Here is a 20,623-nt window from a genome sequence, read left to right as displayed (position 1 = left end):
TTCGGCACCGGTGACAAATACAATTTGATTTGAACTCCTTCTGCTATCTCCTAGTAATTCCTTCTGCTATCTCCTTCTCTTTCTTGGTTGCTGAGAGCAGCAGAGTTCTGTGGCAGAACAGCACATCTTGTTTACTAGGCCAACGGTTCTCAATCTCAGCAGCCAGCCTGTCAAACCAACCTCCAACACCTCAACTTTAAAATGTCAATACAAGCCAAAATCACAAAGCTTTGAGTTTGGTTCATAATGTGTCTTCAGTTAATGTTGTATTCTTACACCCTCACCAACACACATTAATATACCAATACAGATTTGAAATAATAGTCAATGGACTGGCAAATGACTAACTTGTCTTGCAGCCCTCAGTTTATTTAACTACATTCTACCTGTTTCTATGAGGCCCAGGCTGTGTGTTACGTTCTCCCTGTGTTTGTGTGTTCCAGGCTGTGTGTGCTGGTCCAGGACGGCTATGGGATGTTCAGCATGGTCCAGCTCCACGCTCTGCCGTCTGAGGACCCTCTCCACCTCTACACCAGGAAGTGGGAGGGCCGGACCTGCGTCCTGCGAGCCATCAAAGTGGTGCAGCGGGTCACTCGGGAAAGGTGAGAGAGTCACACACACACTGCAGGCCTTTCGTTTGAACTTCAACCCAGGGCTACAGACTATTGTTAGCCAGAGGTGTGTATTTTCCTGTATTAAGATTAAAATTCAAATATGTATTATGATTTTGATGATTATTCGTGAGGTTATCTGTTCTAGGTCCCGAACAAGGCCAACGTAGTCCTGGGCTTAGGCCTGAGGTTAAAGCTACAAAAACAGGTGTGAACTGTGAACGTTAGATATCTACCATTTGTGTCCCTGATATGAAATCCATGGCCAGTTTCCACTGCCCTCATTTAACCTAGAGTGCATTCGGAAAGTTTTCAGGCCCCTTCACTTATTCCACATTTTGTTACGTTACAGCCTTATTCTAAAAATTGATGAAATTGTTATTTTTCCTCATCAATCTACACACAATACCTCATAATGACAAAGCGAAAACAGTTTTTTAGAAATGTTAGCAAATGTATTTAAAAAATCAAAACAGAAATACATTATTAAGTATTAAGATTCTGCTATGAGACTCAAAATTGAGCTCAGGTGCATCCTGTTTCAATTGATCGTCCTTGAGATGTTTCTACAACTTGATTGGAGTCCACCTGTGGTCAATTCAATTGATTGAACACAATTTGGAAAGGCACACACCTGTCTATGTAACAGGGATGCAAACTAGACACTTTTTGGCGAAATTCAACGTTTTTAATCCAAAATAGGTAAATTACAAGATTTCTGTAGATCTGATGAGTAAATGTACAAATTTTTGGCTGCTGGCTTGTCTAATATGCGGGTTCGGGTCACTAATGGCTGTAAGTAGAACCAGTGATGCGGGTTTGGAGCAATACTGTATGTATCCAAGCATGCGACTGAAGAGAGAAGAGACAGCCAACTTGCTAGTTACAGCTTCAGCGCGCGCTCTGGAAAGACAGCGGACAGTGGGAAGGCAGTTTGCCAGATACAACACACTAGTGTGTCCCCTGAATGACAATGAAGAGGTAGGTGAGAAGCCTAGAGACTGAGTTGAGAAGGTGATGCAGCGTACTTCATGAGCTGTAACCGAAAAACTGGCATTTGGAAAGTTTGAGGTGAGGGAACAAGTGTGGTGGAACAAGAATTGTTAGGATTGTTAAGTATCTTGCTACAGTAGCTGAATTGAATTCTCTGTTGGCTAGCAAGATAAATGTTGAGCAACATTAGCTAATTTAGCTGATCAAATAATTTAGTTTATGGTGTGAAAAGTAGTTGGCTAACAAAGTCAGTCAGGCCGTTAGCTAGCTAACGTTTCAACGTCAAATCAAATTTTCTTGGTCACATACACATGGTTAGCAGATGTTATTGTGAGTGTAGCAAAATGTTTGTGCTTTAGTTCGGACAGTGCAGCAATATCTAACAAGTAATATCTAACAATTCCACAACAACTACCTAATACACAAAAATCCAAGTAAAGGGATGGAAAAATAATATGAACATATTAATATATGGAGGAGCTATTACTTACCGGCATAGGCAAGATGCAGTAGATGGTATAAAATACATATGGGATAAGTCTCTCGGTCCCAGCTTTGATGCACCTGTACTGACCTCACCTTCTGGATGGTAATTACGGGGTGAATAGGCACGGGCTTGGGTGGTTTTTGTCCTTGATGGTCATTTTGGCTCTGGTACTGTAGGTGTCCTGGAAGGCAGGTAGTTTGCCCCTGGTGATGCGTTGTGCAGACCGCACCACCCTCTGGAGAGCCCTGCGGTTTTGGGCTGTGCAGTTGCCGTACCAGGTGGTGATAAAAAAATCAATCAATCAAATGTATTTATAAAGCCCTTTTTACATCAGCCGATGTCACAAAGTGCTAAACAGAAACCCAGCCTAAAACCTCAAACAGCAAGCAATGCAGATGTAGAAGCACGGTAGCTAGGGAAAACACCCTAGAAAGGCCAGAACCTAGGAAGAAACCTAGAGAGGAATTAGGCTCTGAGGGGTGGCCTGTCCTCTTCTGGCTGTGCCGAGTGGAGATTATAACAGAATATGGCCAAGATTTTAAAACATTCATAGATGACCAGCAGGGTCCGATAATAATAATCACAGTGGTTGCAGAGGGTGCAACAGGTTAATCCCTCAGGAGTAAATGTCTGTTGGCTTTTCATAGCCGAGCATTCAGAGGTTGAGACAGCAGATGCGTTAGAGAGAGAGTCCAAAACAGCAGGTCCGGGACAAGGTAGCACGTCCAGTGAACAGGTCAGGGTTCCATAGCCGCAGGCATGAGAGTTTAAATTGGAGGAGCAGCATGACCAGGTGGACTGGGGACTGGCAGCAAGGAGTCATCAGGCCAGGTAGTCCTGAGGCATTGTCCTAGGAGCATACTTAAGTTCACACAGGACACCGGATAAGACAGGAGAAATACTGGGCCAAACAGGCAGGATATGACCCCACCCACTTTGCCAAAGCACAGCCCCCACACCACTAGGGGGTTATCTTCAACCACCAACCTACTACCCTGAGACAAGGCCGAGTCTAACCCACAAAGATCTCCCCCACAGCACCAGCACGAGGGGGGCGCCAACCCGGACAGGAAGATCACGTCAGTGACTCAACTCACTCAAGTTACGCACCCCTCCTGGGGGAAGGGTCCCCCCCAAAACACAGTGGCCTCCATCATTCTTAAATGGAAATAGTTTAGAACTACCAAGACTCTTCCTAGAGTTTGCTGGCCAAACTGAGAAATTGGGGGAGAAGGGCCTTGGTCAGGAAGGTTACCAAGAACCCGATGGTCACTGACAGAGCTCCAGAGTTCCTCTGTGGAGATGGGAGAACCTTCCAGAAGGAAAACCATCTCTGCAGCACTCCACCAATCAGGCCTTTATGGTAGAGTGGCCAGACGGAAGCCACTCCTCAGTAAAAGGCACACGACAGCCCGCTTGGAGATTGCCAAAAGGAACGTAAAAGGCTCTTAGACCATGAGAAACAAGACTCTCTGGTCTGATGAAACCAAGAATTAACTCTTTGGCCTGAATGCCAAGTGTCACGTCTGGAGGAAACCTGACACCATCCCTAAGGTGAAGCATGATGGTGGCAGCATCATGCTGTGGGGATGTTTTTCAGCTGCAAGGACTGGGAGACTATTAAGGATCAAGGGAAAGATGAAGGGAGCAAAGTACAGAGCGATCCTTAGGATCTCAGACTTTTAGGATCTCAGACTGTGATGAAGGTTCACCTTCCAACAGGCAGCGACCTTAAGCACACAGCCTTCTGTAGCTCAGTTGGTAGAGCATGGCGCTTGTAACGCCACAGCAGTGGGTTCGATCCCCGGGACCACCCATACGTAGAATGTATGCACACATGACTGTAAGTCGCTTTGGATAAAAGCGTCTGCTAAATGGCATATATTATTATATTATTATTATATATTAAGACAACACATGAGTGGCTTCGGGACAAGTCTTTGAATGTCCTTGAGCAACCCAGTCAGAGCCTTGCCTTGAACCCGATCGAAATCTCTGGAGAGACCTGAAAAAAGCTGCGCAGCGATGCTCCCAATCCAACCTGACAGAGCTTGAGAGGATCTGCAGAGAAACTCCCCAAGTACAGGTGTGCCATGCGTATAGCATCATACCCAAGCAGCTCAAGCTGCTTCAACAAAGTACATAGTAAAGCGTCTGAATACTTATGTAAATGTGATATTTCAGTTTTTGTATTTTTTTGGTTGTCATTATGGGGTGTTGTGTGTAGGGGGAAAAAACTATGTAATCCATTTTAGAATAAGTCTGTAACGTAGCAAAATGTGGAAAAAGTGGAGGGGTCTAAATACCTTCCGAATACACTCTAACTCTCATAACTTTCCAACCTGAGTTCAAGATGGCCACCCGCTGATCATCCTGCCATGTCACTGTCCCATGTTTACATGTAAAGTGATACATCATTGGTGCTCGCACTGGACCTATGATTTACTTTCTGCAGTCAGCAGCTCAGATTAGAAACATTTTGGAGAACTGGTGTGGGGACATTTAGAGGAGGGGTTAGTGTGTTTACGGCTTCATTTATGCCAGAAAGCATCCCATAATGTGGTGGTGGGGAGGCGGGGGTTGTTGTCTACAGTCCGCCATGATGGATATATCCCCTTCAGGAGCAAGCACCTCTATGCCCTATGCACTTGAGGTCAAGGTGGTGCGATAACTATATTACTTACACCTGTAAAATCCTCTGATTTCCTGAAGTGCGTAGTTTAGGTGTCAATTTGGGATTGGTCCCAACGCATGTAGCCACCATCTTATACTCTTATCTTAAACAAAACATTCCTGACATATCAGGGCTCTACACTGACTTTAAAAAAAACATATATTTTTTTAAACAAGGAACACTTATGCTGCTAAGTTGAAAAATGTAGGCGCACACAAAGAAATATAGGAGCACAATGAAAAATATTTGAGGTATTAAAGCTAGAATCCTTCGTTTTTCTTGACGGACTGGGGCTCCTAAATTTAAATTCCAGGTAGCACTGTGGAACCCTGCATATACAGTAGCTGGGGCTTGATCTTTAAATAAGCCTTTATCAAAGCTTAAACAAGTGTTTTTGATGTGTTGGCACTTAAGAATCTCAATTTGAATCATCATTAAATCGACAATTAGATCATGTTACTGTAATCATGTCAAATCAGTTTTTGATAAATGTTAGTGTTGTCACTGAGTCCTTGACTCCCTCTTTTCAGTACTCACATACTACTGTACTTAAACAGCATTCTTCAGTAGGCAAATCAGCCTACTTGTACAATGTTACAATAAAGCTACAGAAAGGTCTCGGTAACAAAGTCTGTGTTGTGTGAGGTGAGCTCATTCTTCATCCTGACCTGTTGGACCAGCCCGGGGTGCAGAGCCAGTTCTGTACACAGACACCCTGTGGAACCGGTTTTTAACAACCAATGAGGCAGACTGAGTTCACAGCACCAAAGAGTAGGAATAGTAATGACATCAACCCAACCTACCACACACACACACACACACACACACACACACACACACACACACACACACACACACACACACACACACACACACACACACACACACACACACACACACACACACACACACACACACACACACACACACACACACACACACACACACACACACACACACACACACACACACACACACACACACACACACACACACACACACTGACTAACTGGTGGCCCTGAACTCAAGGACAGGTTTAATTTATTTTGTTTCTGGGCATTTAGGTTGGGGTTGAAGCATCGCTATTTACGTTCTTCCTCTGTTGGTCCCCTAGTTGGAATTTCTAGACGGGGCACCTCAAAGCAACACCCAGGCCCTCAGGTGTCAAAATGGTCAGTTGAAACCAACAATTGAAACCAGACTTGTTTTTGTGTGTGATTTGCATAGCGCGGGTGAAAAGATGCTTTGGTGATGAAATTTCACTTCATTATGTTATAAAATACATTTTACCAAGACAAATATGATTCTTCATTTTTACATTTACATTTAAGTCATTTAGCAGATGCTCTTATCCAGAGCGACTTACAAATTGGTGCATTCACCTTATGACATCCAGTGGAACAGTCACTTTACAATAGTGCATCTAAATCTTAAAGGGGGGTGAGAAGGATTACTTTATCCTATCCTAGGTATTCCTTAAAGAGGTGGGGTTTCAGGTGTCTCCGGAAGGTGGTGATTGACTCCGCTGTCCTGGCGTCGTGAGGGAGTTTGTTCCACCATTGGGGGGCCAGAGCAGCGAACAGTTTTGACTGGGCTGAGCGGGAACTGTACTTCCTCAGTGGTAGGGAGGCGAGCAGGCCAGAGGTGGATGAACGCAGTGCCCTTGTTTGGGTGTAGGGCCTGATCAGAGCCTGGAGGTACTGAGGTGCCGTTCCCCTCACAGCTCCATAGGCAAGCACCATGGTCTTGTAGCGGATGCGAGCTTCAACTGGAAGCCAGTGGAGAGAGCGGAGGAGCGGGGTGACGTGAGAGAACTTGGGAAGGTTGAACACCAGACGGGCTGCAGCGTTCTGGATGAGTTGTAGGGGTTTAATGGCACAGGCAGGGAGCCCAGCCAACAGCGAGTTGCAGTAATCCAGACGGGAGATGACAAGTGCCTGGATTAGGAACTGCGCCGCTTCCTGTGTGAGGCAGGGTCGTACTCTGCGGATGTTGTAGAGCATGAACCTACAGGAACGGGCCAACGCCTTGATGTTAGTTGAGAACGACAGGGTGTTGTCCAGGATCACGCCAAGGTTCTTAGCGCTCTGGGAGGAGGACACAATGGAGTTGTCAACCGTGATGGCGAGATCATGGAACGGGCAGTCCTTCTTCATGTTCTGAATCGTTCATTGGGGTCTTTCTCTAACATGTCATTAACATTAAATCCAAGAAGTCGGATTTCGTAACAAAATACATCCGATAATAAGTACTGGGTTCTGTTGCCCCGAACTGAATGAATTGTTAAAGGTTTTGACAATAAAAGTCTTGTGGTACGCTCAGTGCTCCGTTGACATTTCAGAGATACGCTTGGTTTTGTGAGAACTCTTCTAAAACTGTTGCATTAATATGAAAAGCTTATACTAAAATATGAAAATGTTTAATGTCACGTCTCAAAATCGATATCTATCTCACCTCTGTGGTTTTATGTCCTCCGGATTTGAGAAGAAAGACAAGTTCACCGGTGAGCCTGTCAGTCTAAATTCTGTCAGTCTTAATTCTCGCACCGCATCTGTGCTAGCTGACACAATGCTATTTTCCAGATTTATTACCACTTTTTTTTTCTCTGGCCTCCATTGATTTAATCACTCTAATTTTGGCCAGGGTAGTAACTACAATAACTTTTGAATGGATTATGATCGAGACATAAGGTTGGGACCATTCATTTTTGTGTAAGAAATGTTTTCTTCACATACACAGTTTACAGCGGGTATGAAAGGTGCAGCGAAATGCTTATGTAATAGCTCCCTCAACAATGCAGTACATTAATCAATAATAGCGATGAAAAGAGTCACAATAACAAGTAGTAGAAGTAATAGACAAATTAAATTGGTATGCATAGTAATAATGGGCTGTATTTACACTGTATTTACAAATATAAAGTGGAATCCATAGTATATAAAAGAACAGCAGCAGTGTGAGTTCTGAATGGGGTGTGTTTTGTTTATGGGTGTTTGTGTGTAAGGGTTGGATGTGTGAGTAGTCTGCAAATCATCTCTAAGGTGAATATAGGTTCTCTGCAAAAAGTCTTTACGCTGCAGGTCTATGCAGGGAGACGGCTAGACTTGTCTTTTCAGCAGTCAGATTGCTAGTGATAAAGAGGTGTGAGAGAGAGCGCGAGAGTGTGTCTCTCGCACCAGTCTCGGCATGTTTTCTGTTGATTCGGTGAAAGCTAAAAAGTGCCCTGTCTTAACAGATCTGTCATTCCGTAAAAGGGAAACCAACTGATATTGTTGCACCTCCTCTCTGTATACCCTGTCATTCACTGTCTTTTCCCTTTCCAACCCTTCTCTCACTTTCTTCTGCTCTCGCTCTCACAGGTGGACCAGACTCTTCAGCCTGATAGACAGCCTCTGGCCACCAGTGATTCCTTTCAAAGTACTTGGAGAAAACCAGAGCTGTCAAGGTGTAGGTTATTCAATATTCCGTTGTGAATCATATCCTGCCTTTTCCCGCAATTGAAACTCAATTACGTGAACAATGTATATACAGTATTTCCATTTGATATTGAGAACCCATGTTATTATGGTTAATTTATGTTAGAATAAGAAACTGGCTATGAATACTGCCTGCACGTAGTGGATTATAATCTTGATTCTGTGTGTTTGTTTTGTTTGTAGGACAGCAGACACAAAGGCCCAGCCCCAAGCTTCTGTTACCTGCTGTCAGGCCAAGAGGGCTCTGTGGAGCCTGTAGAGGGACAGCCTTTATCCTCTCTATACCTGCCTCCTACAGAACAAACCCTCAGAGACATACTGCAGGTAACTAGTGACACACAGAGAGAGAGAGGGCGAGAACTGAATTCTAACTCTCTGTTTACCTACCCAACTATTCCTCCAAACATTTGAGTTGTTGAGACCAGATAACACATTTTTCCTTCGCTCTGACTTTGTTGAGCCAGTGGCAATCGATCAAATTTGAATTGTAGTAACGGCCTGTCACATCTATTTCAGTGTGAGCTCAACAGCCATCGTTGTAGCTTTGTCGCCACTGTCATCTACAAGAGAACGCAGGTACTTTCAAATGCATCCTTGGATTTCAATGAGAATGTATAGTCTGACTGAGAAACTTATCTGTATCTTATCTTATTAGAGACGGGTAGATGTAACACAACATATTTAAAGAGTTGACAGGAACATGATCACATCCTGCTGTGGTGGACAGTGGGGAATCATTTGAACTTGCTGTGTTGACAAGACGAGGCAAACTGCCTTCACCATTTGTATGCATATTAACCTACATTAACCTACATTATCTACCAGTTTTTTTTTTACTGTTGATCAGTGAAACCTTTACACTTTGACCACCGGGAAGGAGATAACAGGCCCAGAACAGAGCGTGTGGCGAAGTCCAACGCTTTTTGTCTATACCACTCTGCTTTTCATGTCAGTCATCAAATGGATGATTCCGAGCAACCAGACTGAGCCAGCAGAGACTCATTCTTTTTGTTTGATGCACAGACAGAAAGGTGTTTATTCACTAAGACACTTAGAATTTAGAAAGTAAGCTCATAGTCTCCCACACCATTTTTTTTCTCTCTCTCTCTCTCTCTCATTCTCTCTCTCTCTCTCTCTCTCTCTCTCTCTCTCTCTCTCTCTCTTTCTCTCTCTCCCTCTCTCGTTGTCTCACACTCTCTCATTGTCTCTCTTTCTCGCGTTCTCTCTCGCGCCTTGTCTCTCTAATAATCTACACTAACGACTGATCCCCTCTTTCTCTTCCTCTCTTTATTATCATCTTGGTTGATGTGAATGATAGCCCCCACCATCTCTGTCTGTCCCCCCATCTCTGTCTGTCCCCCCATCTCTCTCCCCTCCTGTCTCAGAGTAGTGATCAGAGCCCAGGGGAGGTTTGGCTGGTGGTGACTGACCCCAGTTTGCAGGAGGAGCAGCAGTCCGATGGGCCACCATGCAGACGGACGCTGGCTGTGTGTGTGACCACTTCCTGTGTGCTCACTTCCTCTGTCGCCAAGGCGATAAGGACCCCCAGCACCTTCCGCTTGTCATTCAGGGACGCAGTCAGAGAGCATGGTACTGTTTTACTGCAATATCATGGCTACTCCCCAAATGGCACCCTATTCCCTATGTCGTGCACTTGATATGGAATAGGGTTCCATTTGGGACGCATACATGGTGTTATTCATCTAGTCTGTCACTATATAGTGTATATTGCATTAGCCACTATGTATTGTATACTGTAGGACATATGAAGTCACATGGCTACTGCTTCCCCAAAACTTAATAATGAAAGCACCTCCAATGTCAGGTCAAACTACTGTTTTATGAAGCTATGCAATGATTTCTCTCCAGGTGGGATCCTGTGTGTGGAGCAGTCAGTTGTGCAGCTGCGGCCTCTGGTATCAGTGTGCTGCCCACATACCGAGAGCACGCTGGGCCCAGGGTCTCTGTCATTGTCCCAGGCAAAGCCCTTACCTCAGCCCCTACCTCAATCCCAGCCCCATGTCCTTCCTCAGGCCTTACCACAACATGTGACGCTGGATCCCCTGGGTCCGGAAACACCACCCAACTCCCTCTGCATGTTCTCGGGTCAGTCACGCTCTCCTCTTTGATCAATTATTTTTCAGGGTTAGCCTGGATAATTGTTTTATTGGAGAGACAGACAAACGGTTTTGAGTGTGTTGTGGCTGTTGCCTGTTTGTATTTGTTACTTTGTGCGAGACAGAGAGGCCTTCTTGTGTTTAGGGGCATTGTGTTCTTCCACTCTCATTCACAGTTTCCCTCAAGTGGTTGAGCCACTGGTTGTTACAACCTTTCAAGGCCCACCAATGCAACTAGCTGTGGACTATCTATCTGTAATCAAGTGATGATACTGTTATCCTAAACTCAGTGATAATGGTATGAATCTGATTAAGGGATCCAATCAAACTACAGAGCCCTTAAGATACTGGCACAAAATGCATTCACTGTCTGTCTACAGTCTATTTTATATGCAACTCAGGGAATCTTGAGTAAGTCACGATAAGTTGCATCTGTTAGCACCCTGTGTCACAGGAGAGCTCAAAGGTGAAACTGTGAACCCTTTGGATTAGTTCAGGTCTCTCTCACTTGTCTTCCATGTTGGATCAGCTGGCTGAATAAAACAAACACCAATGCCTGATTCACACCAACCCGAATGCTGTGCTGAACCCGTGCTTTGCTGGCTCAGATAGTTTATTTTCAAATGGTCATTTCCAGCACGGCTCCAGACGCTATGGTAGATGCATAACCAGGCCAGCACGGTACAGTTGTGCTTGGCTCTGTAGTGTAGAATAGGGTCTTTTTTTCTCTATTTTTTTAACCTTTATTTAACTAGGCAAGTCAGTTAAGAACAAGTTCTTCTTTTCAATGACGGGCTAGGAACCATGGGTTAACTGCCTTGTTCAGGAGCAGAACGACAGAGTACCTTGTCAGCTCGGGGATTTGATCTTGCAACATTTCGGTTACTAGTCCAACGCTCTAACCACTAGGCTACCTGCCATATAATGTGTCTTTATCTGCACTCGTAAGCAAGTTCTAACTTATGGCAAAATGCCTGGCTCAGTGTGAAGGCAGAATTGTTATTTTTATTGGTTGGTAAATATGTATATATTTTACATAAGCTGTGTGTTGGGGGGGCATATCTCTAGTTGTTAACTATGATTGTGTCAGTTCTTTAAGGGAGTAAACACTTGCTATCCATTTCAATGCACAGATAAGAATATCTGGGGCTGCAAACTTGATTTATTTCCCCTTTGACCCTAAAATATCATTCTTATCTTCTTACTGAGCTTGTTTTATCTTTCCTTTTTTCATCCATACCACAGTGACCTCAAGAATATTGATACAAATGTTACACTGCTCAGCCCCAGTTTCCACCCATGTTGCTTGCCAGTTTAGTCAGTGTGGTGCCCTAGAGAGGTTTGTTTCTCTGGCTAGTGCTGATGGTTGTGTTGGTGATTTGTAGGTGTGATAGTTGGTGTGGATGAGGACACGGCCTACTCCTGGCCAGTCTGCAGCCTGTGTGGGAGCGACCGCTTGGAGATGGCACCCCAAAAGCCGTAAGTCTTCAATTCACCTGCTGATGACCTATAGGGGACAAGCCTAATTAACTGATTGAATCTTATTGGTTTACCAATAGAATAACTTTTTTTTTCGCAAAGGGAACTTGTGTATTGTGGTTGAAATGTGATGTCAGTATCTGCATTATGTCTTTTGTCCCCAGTCAAGCATTCCTTTGTGTTGCTTGTGATTCACTGGTTGACCAACCAACAATGAACATGCAGCTTGAAGTGTTCATGAATTGTTCTACACTGAGAGACTTCACTGTGAAAGTAAAGGTGAGATAAGATTTTGAGTTTAGGTTGTGTGTTGGCAAATGTCTGTGTTTTCAATGTGTGACATAGCAGTGCAAAAGTATAAAGTAATATAAAGGGAAGGTTGATATAATATTAATCAAGATGTGGTCTCAGATCTTTTCACTTGAAGTGTATACCAATAGATCTGTATTTTCTTAGTGTCACTGTCAAATATAGTCTTAGATTGTATCATTAATGGAAACATGAAACTGTTGAAAACGCTATGACAAAGTCAATGCTCATAACAGCTTATTACGTTATTATAAGGTATGTGCTGTAATGTAATATGACATAATTGAATAAAACCGATAATATGAAGAAGCTTAGTCCAATCCAGACCATTTATTCAACTAGTATGATGACTATTCTCTCTACTGTAGCTCCAGCAGAGCACCATCATGTCTGTGTTGAACTGTGCAGCCTCTGGCCATGAGGTGAGCTCTCTCTCTTTCTCACATGTTATGTAATACGCTGTACCTGCCTTTTTATGCAGACAGTACTTACCTCTCAGTTTAGTGCACCGATATAGCATTTTGATCCTCCTATGTGTCAGACTGTCAGTATGTTTGCTGAAAGTGACATCATTGTCATCTGTCTGATATCCCATAGTTAGACTGTGTTAAGGGAGCTGTTTAGAACAATGGCGTGACTTACTCACACAGATCAATACTGTAAGAAGAGCCAAATGATGCTAGTATCGCTGGAGTTGGATCTATATTTCCTTCTAATCTACAAACACTGGTATCACCACATACCACCATCAAAGCCAAACATCTAAATATATGGCTCTGACCACCATATACAGTGCATTCGTAAAGTATTCAGACCCCTTCCCCCTTTTCCATATTTTTGTAACGTTACAGCCTTATTCTAAAACGGATTCGATAAATACAAATCCTCATCAATCTACACAAAATACCCCATAATGACAAAGTGAAAACAGGTTTTTAGAAATGTTTGCAAATGTATTAAAAATTATAAACAGAAATACCTTATTTGCATACAGTACCAGTCCAAAGTTTGGACACACCTACTCAAGGGTTTTTCTTTATTTTTTAACATTTTCTACGTTGTAGAATAATAGTGAGACATCAAAACTAACACATATGGAATCATGTAGTAACCAAATAAGTGTTAAACAAATATATGTCATATTTGAGTTTCTTCAAAATAGCCACACTTTGCCTTGATGACAGCTTTGCGCACTCTCGGCATTCTCTCAACCAGCTTCATGAGGTAGTCATCTGGAATGCATTTCAATTAACAGCTGTGCCTGGTTAAAAGTTAATTTGTGCAATTTATTTCCTTATTGCGTGAGCCAATCAGTTGTGTTGTGACAAGGTAGGGTTGGTGTACAGAAGATAGCTCTATATGGTAAAGGACCAAGTCCATATTATGGCAAGAACCACTCAAATAAGCAAAGAGAAATGACAATCCATTACTTTAAGACATGAAGGTCAGTAAATCCGTAACCTTTCAAGAACTTTGAAAGTTTCTTCAAGTACAGTCGCAAAACCATCGAGCTATGATGAAACTGGCTCTCGTGATGACCGCCAAGGAAAGGAAGACCTAGAGTTACCTCTGCTGCAGAGGATAAGTTCATTAGAGTTAACTGCACCTCAGACTTCATCCCAAATAAATACTTCACAGAGTTCAAGTAACAGACACATCTCAACATCAACTGTTCACAGGAGACTGTGTGAATCAGGCCTTCATGGCCAAATTGCTGCAAAGAAACCACTACTAAGGAAAACAATAAGAAGACGAGACTTGCTTGGGCCAAGAAACACGAGCAATGGACATTAGACCAGTGGAAATCTGTATTTTGGTCTGATGAGTCCAAATATCACCCCTACCTTGTCATAACACAACTGATTGGCTCACACATTAAGAATGAAAGGGGCCTCCCGGGTGGCGCAGTGGTTAAGGGCGCTGTACTGCAGCGCCAGCTGTGCCATCAGAGACTCTGGGTTCGCGCCCAGGCTCTGTCGTAACCGGCCGCGACCTGGAGGTCCGTGGGGCGACCTACAATTGGCCTAGCGTTGTCCGGGTTAGGGAGGGCTTGGTCTGTAGGGATGTCCTTGTCTCATCGCGCACCAGCAACTCCTGTGGCGGGATGGGCGCAGTGCGCGCTAACCAAGATTGCCAGGTACACGGTGTTTCTTCCGGCACATTGGTGCGGCTGGCTTCCGGGTTGGATGTGCGCTGTGTTAAGAAGCAGTGCGGCTGGTTGGGTTGTGTATCGGAGGACGCATGACTTTCAACCTTCGTCTCTCACAAGCCCGTACGGGAGTTGTAGCGATGAGACAAGATAGTAGCTACTACAACAATTGGATACCACGAAATTGGGGAGAAAAAGGGGTAAAAAAAAAAATTAAAGAATGAAAGAAATTGCACAAATTAACTTAATTAACTTTGTTAAGCTGATTGAGAGAATGCCAAGACTGTGCGCAAAGCTGTCACCAAGATTCCAACTTTGAAAAATCTCAAATATAAAATATATTTTGATTTGTTTAACACTTTTTTGGTTACTACATGATTCCATATGTGTTACTTCATAATTGTGATGTCTTCACTACTATTCTACTATGTAGAAAATAGTAAAAAATAAATAAACTAAATGAGTAGGTGTGTCTAAACGTTTGTTGGGTACTGTAAGTATTCAGACCCTTAGCTGTATGACTTGAAATTGAGCTTAGGTACATCCTGTTTCCATTGATCATCCTTGATGTTTCTACAACTTGATTGGAGTCCACCTGTGTTATGGTAAATTGATTGGTCATGATTTGGAAAGGCATACACTTGTTTCCATAAGGTCCCATAGTTGACAGTGCATGTCAGAGCAAAAACCAAGCCATGAGGTTGAAGGAATTGTCCATAGAACTCTGAGACAGGATTGTGTCAAGGCATAGATCTGGGGAAGGGTACCAAAACATTTGTGCAGCATTGAAGGTCCCAAGAACACAGTGGCCTCCATCATTCTTAAATGGAAGAAGTTCAGAACCACCAAGTCTCTTCCTAGAGCTGGCTGCCTGGCCAAACTGAGCAATCGGGGAGAAGGGCCTTGGTCAGGGAGTTGATCAATAACCTGATGTTCACTCTGACAGAGCTCCAGAGTTCCTCTGTGGAGATGGTAGTACCTTCCAGAAGGAAAACCATCTCTACAACACTCCACCAATCAAGCCTTTATGGTAGAGTGGCCAGACGGAAGCCACTCCTCAGTAAAAGGCACATGACAGCCCACTTGGAGCTTGCCAAAAGGCATCTAACCATGCGAAACAAGATTCTCTGGTCTGATGAAACCAAGATTTAGCTCTTTGGCCTGAATGCCAAGCGTCACGTCTGGAGGAAACCTGGCGCCATCCCTACGGCGAAGCATGGTGGTGGCAGCATCATGCTGTGGCGATGTTTTTCAGTGGCAGGGACTGGAAGACTAGTCTGGATTGAGGGAAAGATGAACAGAGCAAAGTACAGAGAGATCCTTGATGAAAACCTGCTCCGGAGCGCTCAGAACCTCAGACTGGGGTGAAGGTTTGCCTTCCAACAAGACAACGACCCTTGGCACACAGTCAAGAAAACACAGGACTGGCTTTGGGACAAGTTTCTGAATGTCCTTGAGTGGCCCAGCCAGAGCTCGAACATGAACCCGATCGAACATCTCTGAAGAGATCTGAAAATAGCTGTGTAATGGCGCTCCCCATCCAGCCTGACAGAGCTTGAAAGGATCTGCAGAGAAGAATGGGAGAAACTCCCCAAATACTGGTGTGTCAAGCTTGTAGCGGCATACCCAAGAAGACTCAAGGCTGTGATCTCTGCCAAAAGTGCCTTAAGAAAGTACTCAGGAAAGGGTCAGAACAATTATGTAAATGTGATATTTTTTTTATTATTATTTTTTAAATAAATGAGCCAAAATGTCAACCTTATTTTTGTTTGTCATTATGGGGTATTGTGTGTTGATTGATGAGGGGGGAAAACGATTTAATCTATTTTAGGAAAAGGCTGTAACATAACAAAATATGGAAAAAGTCTAGGGACCTGAATACTTTCTGAATACACTGTATCATCCAGCATTCTAGAATGGATATTGTTGAAAACCAGGGCAAACCAACAATCCAGGCAAATTGAGGTGGAACAGCTCCACATACCCAATACAAATATTTTCTATTGAGTTTTTGCAGTGGATGCCACGCCCCGCCCCCCTCCAATCTAATAACAATATATTGTCATTATAAATTATAGAGTGTAACCTATAACTAACTTTTGATGCTTAGCTTAGCTGCAACTTTTGTTCTCATTGAGCATGTCCAACTTGTGTTTTTACAGTTGAAGTCCGAAGTTTACATACACATAGGTTACGGTCTTCTTGACATTTATGTTGCCTATTTGTATAGCTTCACAGTGTTTATTGAATGTTATTAGGTAACATGTTTATTGTTAGCATGAGTGCTAGTTGTGACTCGGGTTACTACAGTTGAAGTCGGAAGTTTACATACACTTAGGTTGGAGTCATTAAAACTAGTTTTTCAAACACTCCACAAATGTCTTGTTAACAAACTATAGTTTTGGCCAGTCGGTTAGGACATCTACTTTGTGCATGACACAAGTCATTTTTCCAACAATTGTTTACAGACAGATTATTTCACTTATAATTCACTGTATCACAATTCCAGTGGGTCAGAAGTACATACACAAAGTTGACTGTGTCTTTATACAGCTCGGAAAATTCCAGAAAATGATGTCATGGTTTTAGAAGTTTCTGATAGGCTAATTGACATAATTTGAGTCAATGGGACAACACCATGGGACCACGCAGCCGTCATACCGCTCAGGAAGGAGACGCGTTCTGTCTCCTAGAGATTAATATACTTTGGTGCGAAAAGTGAAAATCAATCCCAGAACAACAGCAAAGGTCATTGTGAAGATACTGGAGGAAACGGGTACAAAAGTATCTATATCCACAGTTAAACAAGTCCTATATCGACATAACCTGAAAGGCTGCTCAGCAAGGAAGATGCCACTGCTCCAAAACCGCCATTAAAAAAGCCAGACTACGGTTTGCAACTGCACATGGGGATGAAGATCATACTTTTTGGAGAAATGTCCTCTGGTCTGATGAAACAAAAATATAACTTTTTGGCCATAATGACCATCGTTATGTTTGGAGGAAAAAGGGGGAGGCTTGCAAGCCGAAGAACACCATCCCAACCGTGAAGCACAGGGGTGGCAGCATCATGTTGTGGGGGTGCTTTGCTGCAGGAGGGACTGGTGCACTTCACAAAATAGATGGCATCATAAGGTAGGAAAATGATGTCAGTAAGTTAAAGCTTGATCGCAAATGGGTCTTCCAAATGGACAATGACCCCAAGCATACTTACAAAGTTGTGGCAAAATGGTTTAAGGACAACAAAGCCAAGGTATTGGAGTGGTCATCTCAAAGCCCTGACCTCAATCCCGTAGAAAATGTGTGGGCAGAACTGAAAAAGCGTGTGCGAGCAAGGAGGCCTACAAACCTGGCACAGTTACACCATCTCTGTCAGGAGGAATGGACCAAAATTCACCAAACTGATTGTGGGACGCTTGTGGAAGGCTCCCCGAAACGTTTGACCCAAGTTAAACAATTGAAAGGTAATGCTACCAAATACTAATTGAGTGTATGTAAACTTCTGACACTGGGAATGTGATGAAAGAAATAAAAGCTGAAATAAATAATTCTCTCTACTATTATTCTGACATTTCACATTCTTAAAATAAAGTGATGATCCTAACTGACCTAAGACAGTGAATTTTTACTAGGATTCAATGTCAGGAATTGTGAAAAACTGAGTTTTAAATGTATTTGGCTAAGGTGTCTGTGAACTTCCGACTTAAACTTAAAATATTTAGATACACTATTGTAAAGTGGCTGTTCCACTGGATGTCATAAGGTGAATGCACCAATTTGTAAGTCGCTCTGGATAAGAGCGTCTGCTAAATGACTTAAATGTAAATGTAAACTGTAAGTCTTACTCTTAGACTAGCCTATGCCTATAGATCCATAGTTAGATTGATTGTTCATGTGCTGCAGTTCCCAGGTTACGAGGTGGAAAATGTGTTGGGGAAGGAGGTGGGCCCCCTCAGCGCTTACGTCCGCGTGGTCACCAGGAAACCTGCCCTGTCGATCGGTCTGGAAGAGATCTGCCTCTGAGGCTGTCAAAGTGTGGAGTGGGATCCCGTGAAATCAATCTGTAGGACTAGGAGGTCTCCTCAGCCCAGCCAGGCCCAGCCTCTCTGTACAGCGCATGAATAGTTAGGCTGGAAAAAATAGATCTGTTTGTGTGTTACTGATATGTTAGGACCCTGGAGATGACAGCCCAAGGTTAGAACTGAAGGACCAGAGAGGAGTAACATATGTCAGACTTTGTCACGTGGGTCCAAATGGTGACTGTAAAATATGCCTGTTTGCTGTATATAGCCGCACATTTCTTTCAAAGTGTTCCCTTGAATATCTACCCCCTAATCTTTCTCTGAAGATGAATGGTGCTTATACTGTGTCAATAAACCTTGTATTATAAGTTAGTGTATTTGTTTACCTTTTTCTGTACTTTCTTCTGCTAGCTGTGAAAATGTTATTCTAGAGAGGTGGCCCAACTCCAACTGAGGTAGATACTTGGCACCAGCAAATCCATATAAAACATACTTTAACCATGCCGAGTAATTTATAATCACATATGTATTAATATGTTCATCCCAAACACACTCATAGACGATGTTGATTTGTATGAATTTTCAGCACTTTTATTAGAGATTCCATAAGACAAATATTTAATGTTTTTTTATATAAACTATATAAAATTCAAACATGCTCTTGCTCTTACAAAGTTTGGAATTATAAAACATGTACCATATCTGGTATAACAACAACTAAATGAAGTAGTAAAATAATTTAATATAGAAAAAAATCCCCCAAAAAGATTATGGCAACAATATGGGAGGAAGCCTACGTTTCCAGTACATTTCCAGTGCCATAAATGTAAGCTTGTTTATAATGCATCTGTTACAGATGGTAAGTCTGTGTTGAGGTATGTATTTCAAAAGTTCAGTTAATTAGAAAGTAAGATTAATTGGTCACCGCCTGGCCCCACCCGTGGTCCCCAAAAACGAGGAGCTGTGATTGGGAAGCTGCTTGAAGAAATCTCTCAGGCCAGTGAGCTCACTGGTTAGTTGATCGATAGTTTTGTGTAATCTGTCATTCTCTGAACCCAGTTCAAGCATTTTTTGCTGCATTTCCACGTTGCGTTGCTTTGCTTTGTCCCTACTTTTCCTCACTGCAACGTTATTCCTCTCACGTCTCTGGCGGTACTCTTGGCTGTACCTGTCAAAATTCTTTTTCCCTTTCTCCTTGCCGACCTTCCGAGGAGAGGAGTGGGCTGATTGGCTTGAGAGGGGCTCTGGGGTTGATGGTGGAGTTGGTTGTCCCATGGGAAGGCTCACGGAGGTCTGCGCGCAGTTTTTGATCTGGGAAGGTAACGACGAGGACATGTCATTGTCGCTCCAGTCCGATTCCTGTTTAATCGGTGCACTGAAGACCCCCTTGTTGTCAAATCCACCCTTGAGCTTCCTCTCGAACTCTTTTTGGCTTCCAACTGCGTATGCGTTGGTTGAACAGTTTGACAGCTGCTGCATATTGCTGGACGGCGTAGTCGAGCTTGGCATGTAGAAGTCTGTCTTCTCTTGCTTCACAGTGTTGAATAAGTCAAGGAAAAGTTCATCGTTGCAGAGTTCCAGGTGTGGTACTGCTGTCATCGACTCTATGTAAGAGCTGAAGTCGATGGCACTCTCGTCGTCGTACATTGCAGGGGCTGTGTTCAGCTCGGCCATGGTTGTGTCCTCGCCCGTGCCATGATCACTTCTCCCGGGTTTGCAGACCCCCTGAAGACCGCTGCTCAGCTTATTGTCGTAGAAGTTTGTAGGCTCCATCGCCCAACTCATGTTGCATTGTGGAGACACGCACTGAGAATCCAGGCTGTATATATCACACATGAACTCTGCTTTCTGCCCTCGTGGGATCGGACGTCAATAGATTTCGTTACTTAGTAGCCAGGTAGTTGGAACAAGCTTGATACAATGTATCACGCTCACTCTGTATTACTGGAGCGTCCTCTTCCCTTTCCCCAACGTTGCTTCTTTTAAGTGGTGTATAGGTTTATTCTAAAATAGTGGTGGTATATTAAGGTCTGTAACTTCTCTGAAGTCTCTGTATTTCGCGGAGTGTATTTTGTATCTTTCCTCTGCTTACGTCAAAGGTTTACCTCCCCCTTTGACAAGCCAGTAGAGTCTAGTTTGAATCACGTGGTCTTCCTAGCTCCCATTTGAGGAGAGAAGGGTGTGCGCACATGCCACCCTCTTTCTATACTACGAGTGCATTGGGGGGATTCAATTATGCTGATCCGCGGGGCACCGGTCTTTGACCCGTGAGGTCAACGTGCAAAAGAGATGAGGTAGCTGCGCCC

General features: G+C 43.4%; 2 protein-coding genes across 2 annotated transcripts in view; one reads left to right on the top strand and one right to left on the bottom strand.

Annotated features, from left to right (window-relative positions):
* spidr (scaffold protein involved in DNA repair) overlaps positions 1–18,689 on the top strand; it is an 84,511-nt gene extending 65,822 nt beyond the window's left edge. The window contains exons 11-20 of the mRNA XM_046359727.1: positions 444–602; positions 8,125–8,212; positions 8,425–8,565; positions 8,758–8,817; positions 9,627–9,831; positions 10,111–10,347; positions 11,744–11,837; positions 12,002–12,116; positions 12,515–12,568; positions 18,199–18,689. Of these exons, the coding sequence (XP_046215683.1) occupies positions 444–602; positions 8,125–8,212; positions 8,425–8,565; positions 8,758–8,817; positions 9,627–9,831; positions 10,111–10,347; positions 11,744–11,837; positions 12,002–12,116; positions 12,515–12,568; positions 18,199–18,318 (1,273 nt within the window). The 3' untranslated portion in view covers positions 18,319–18,689. The remainder of the gene's footprint in view (positions 1–443; positions 603–8,124; positions 8,213–8,424; positions 8,566–8,757; positions 8,818–9,626; positions 9,832–10,110; positions 10,348–11,743; positions 11,838–12,001; positions 12,117–12,514; positions 12,569–18,198) is intronic.
* A 193-nt stretch (positions 18,690–18,882) lies between these two features.
* On the bottom strand, positions 18,883–20,375 carry LOC124040897 (CCAAT/enhancer-binding protein delta-like). Its single transcript, XM_046358011.1, has one exon. The coding sequence runs from the start codon at positions 20,151–20,153 to the stop codon at positions 19,239–19,241; it is 915 nt and encodes a 304-aa protein (XP_046213967.1). The 5' UTR covers positions 20,154–20,375; the 3' UTR covers positions 18,883–19,238.
* Between the last annotated feature and the right edge of the window lie 248 nt (positions 20,376–20,623).

This window comes from Oncorhynchus gorbuscha, linkage group LG08 (genome assembly GCF_021184085.1).
Source record: "Oncorhynchus gorbuscha isolate QuinsamMale2020 ecotype Even-year linkage group LG08, OgorEven_v1.0, whole genome shotgun sequence".
In the NCBI taxonomy this organism is placed as follows: domain Eukaryota; kingdom Metazoa; phylum Chordata; class Actinopteri; order Salmoniformes; family Salmonidae; genus Oncorhynchus; species Oncorhynchus gorbuscha.
Note: the sequence above shows the minus strand (reverse complement) of the source record. Positions and strands in the feature narration are given on the sequence as shown.

Bases quoted from the DNA above. Each gene is read 5' to 3' on its own strand.
- LOC124040897 (XM_046358011.1), bottom strand. From the start codon at position 20,153: ATGTGTGATATATACAGCCTGGATTCTCAGTGCGTGTCTCCACAATGC.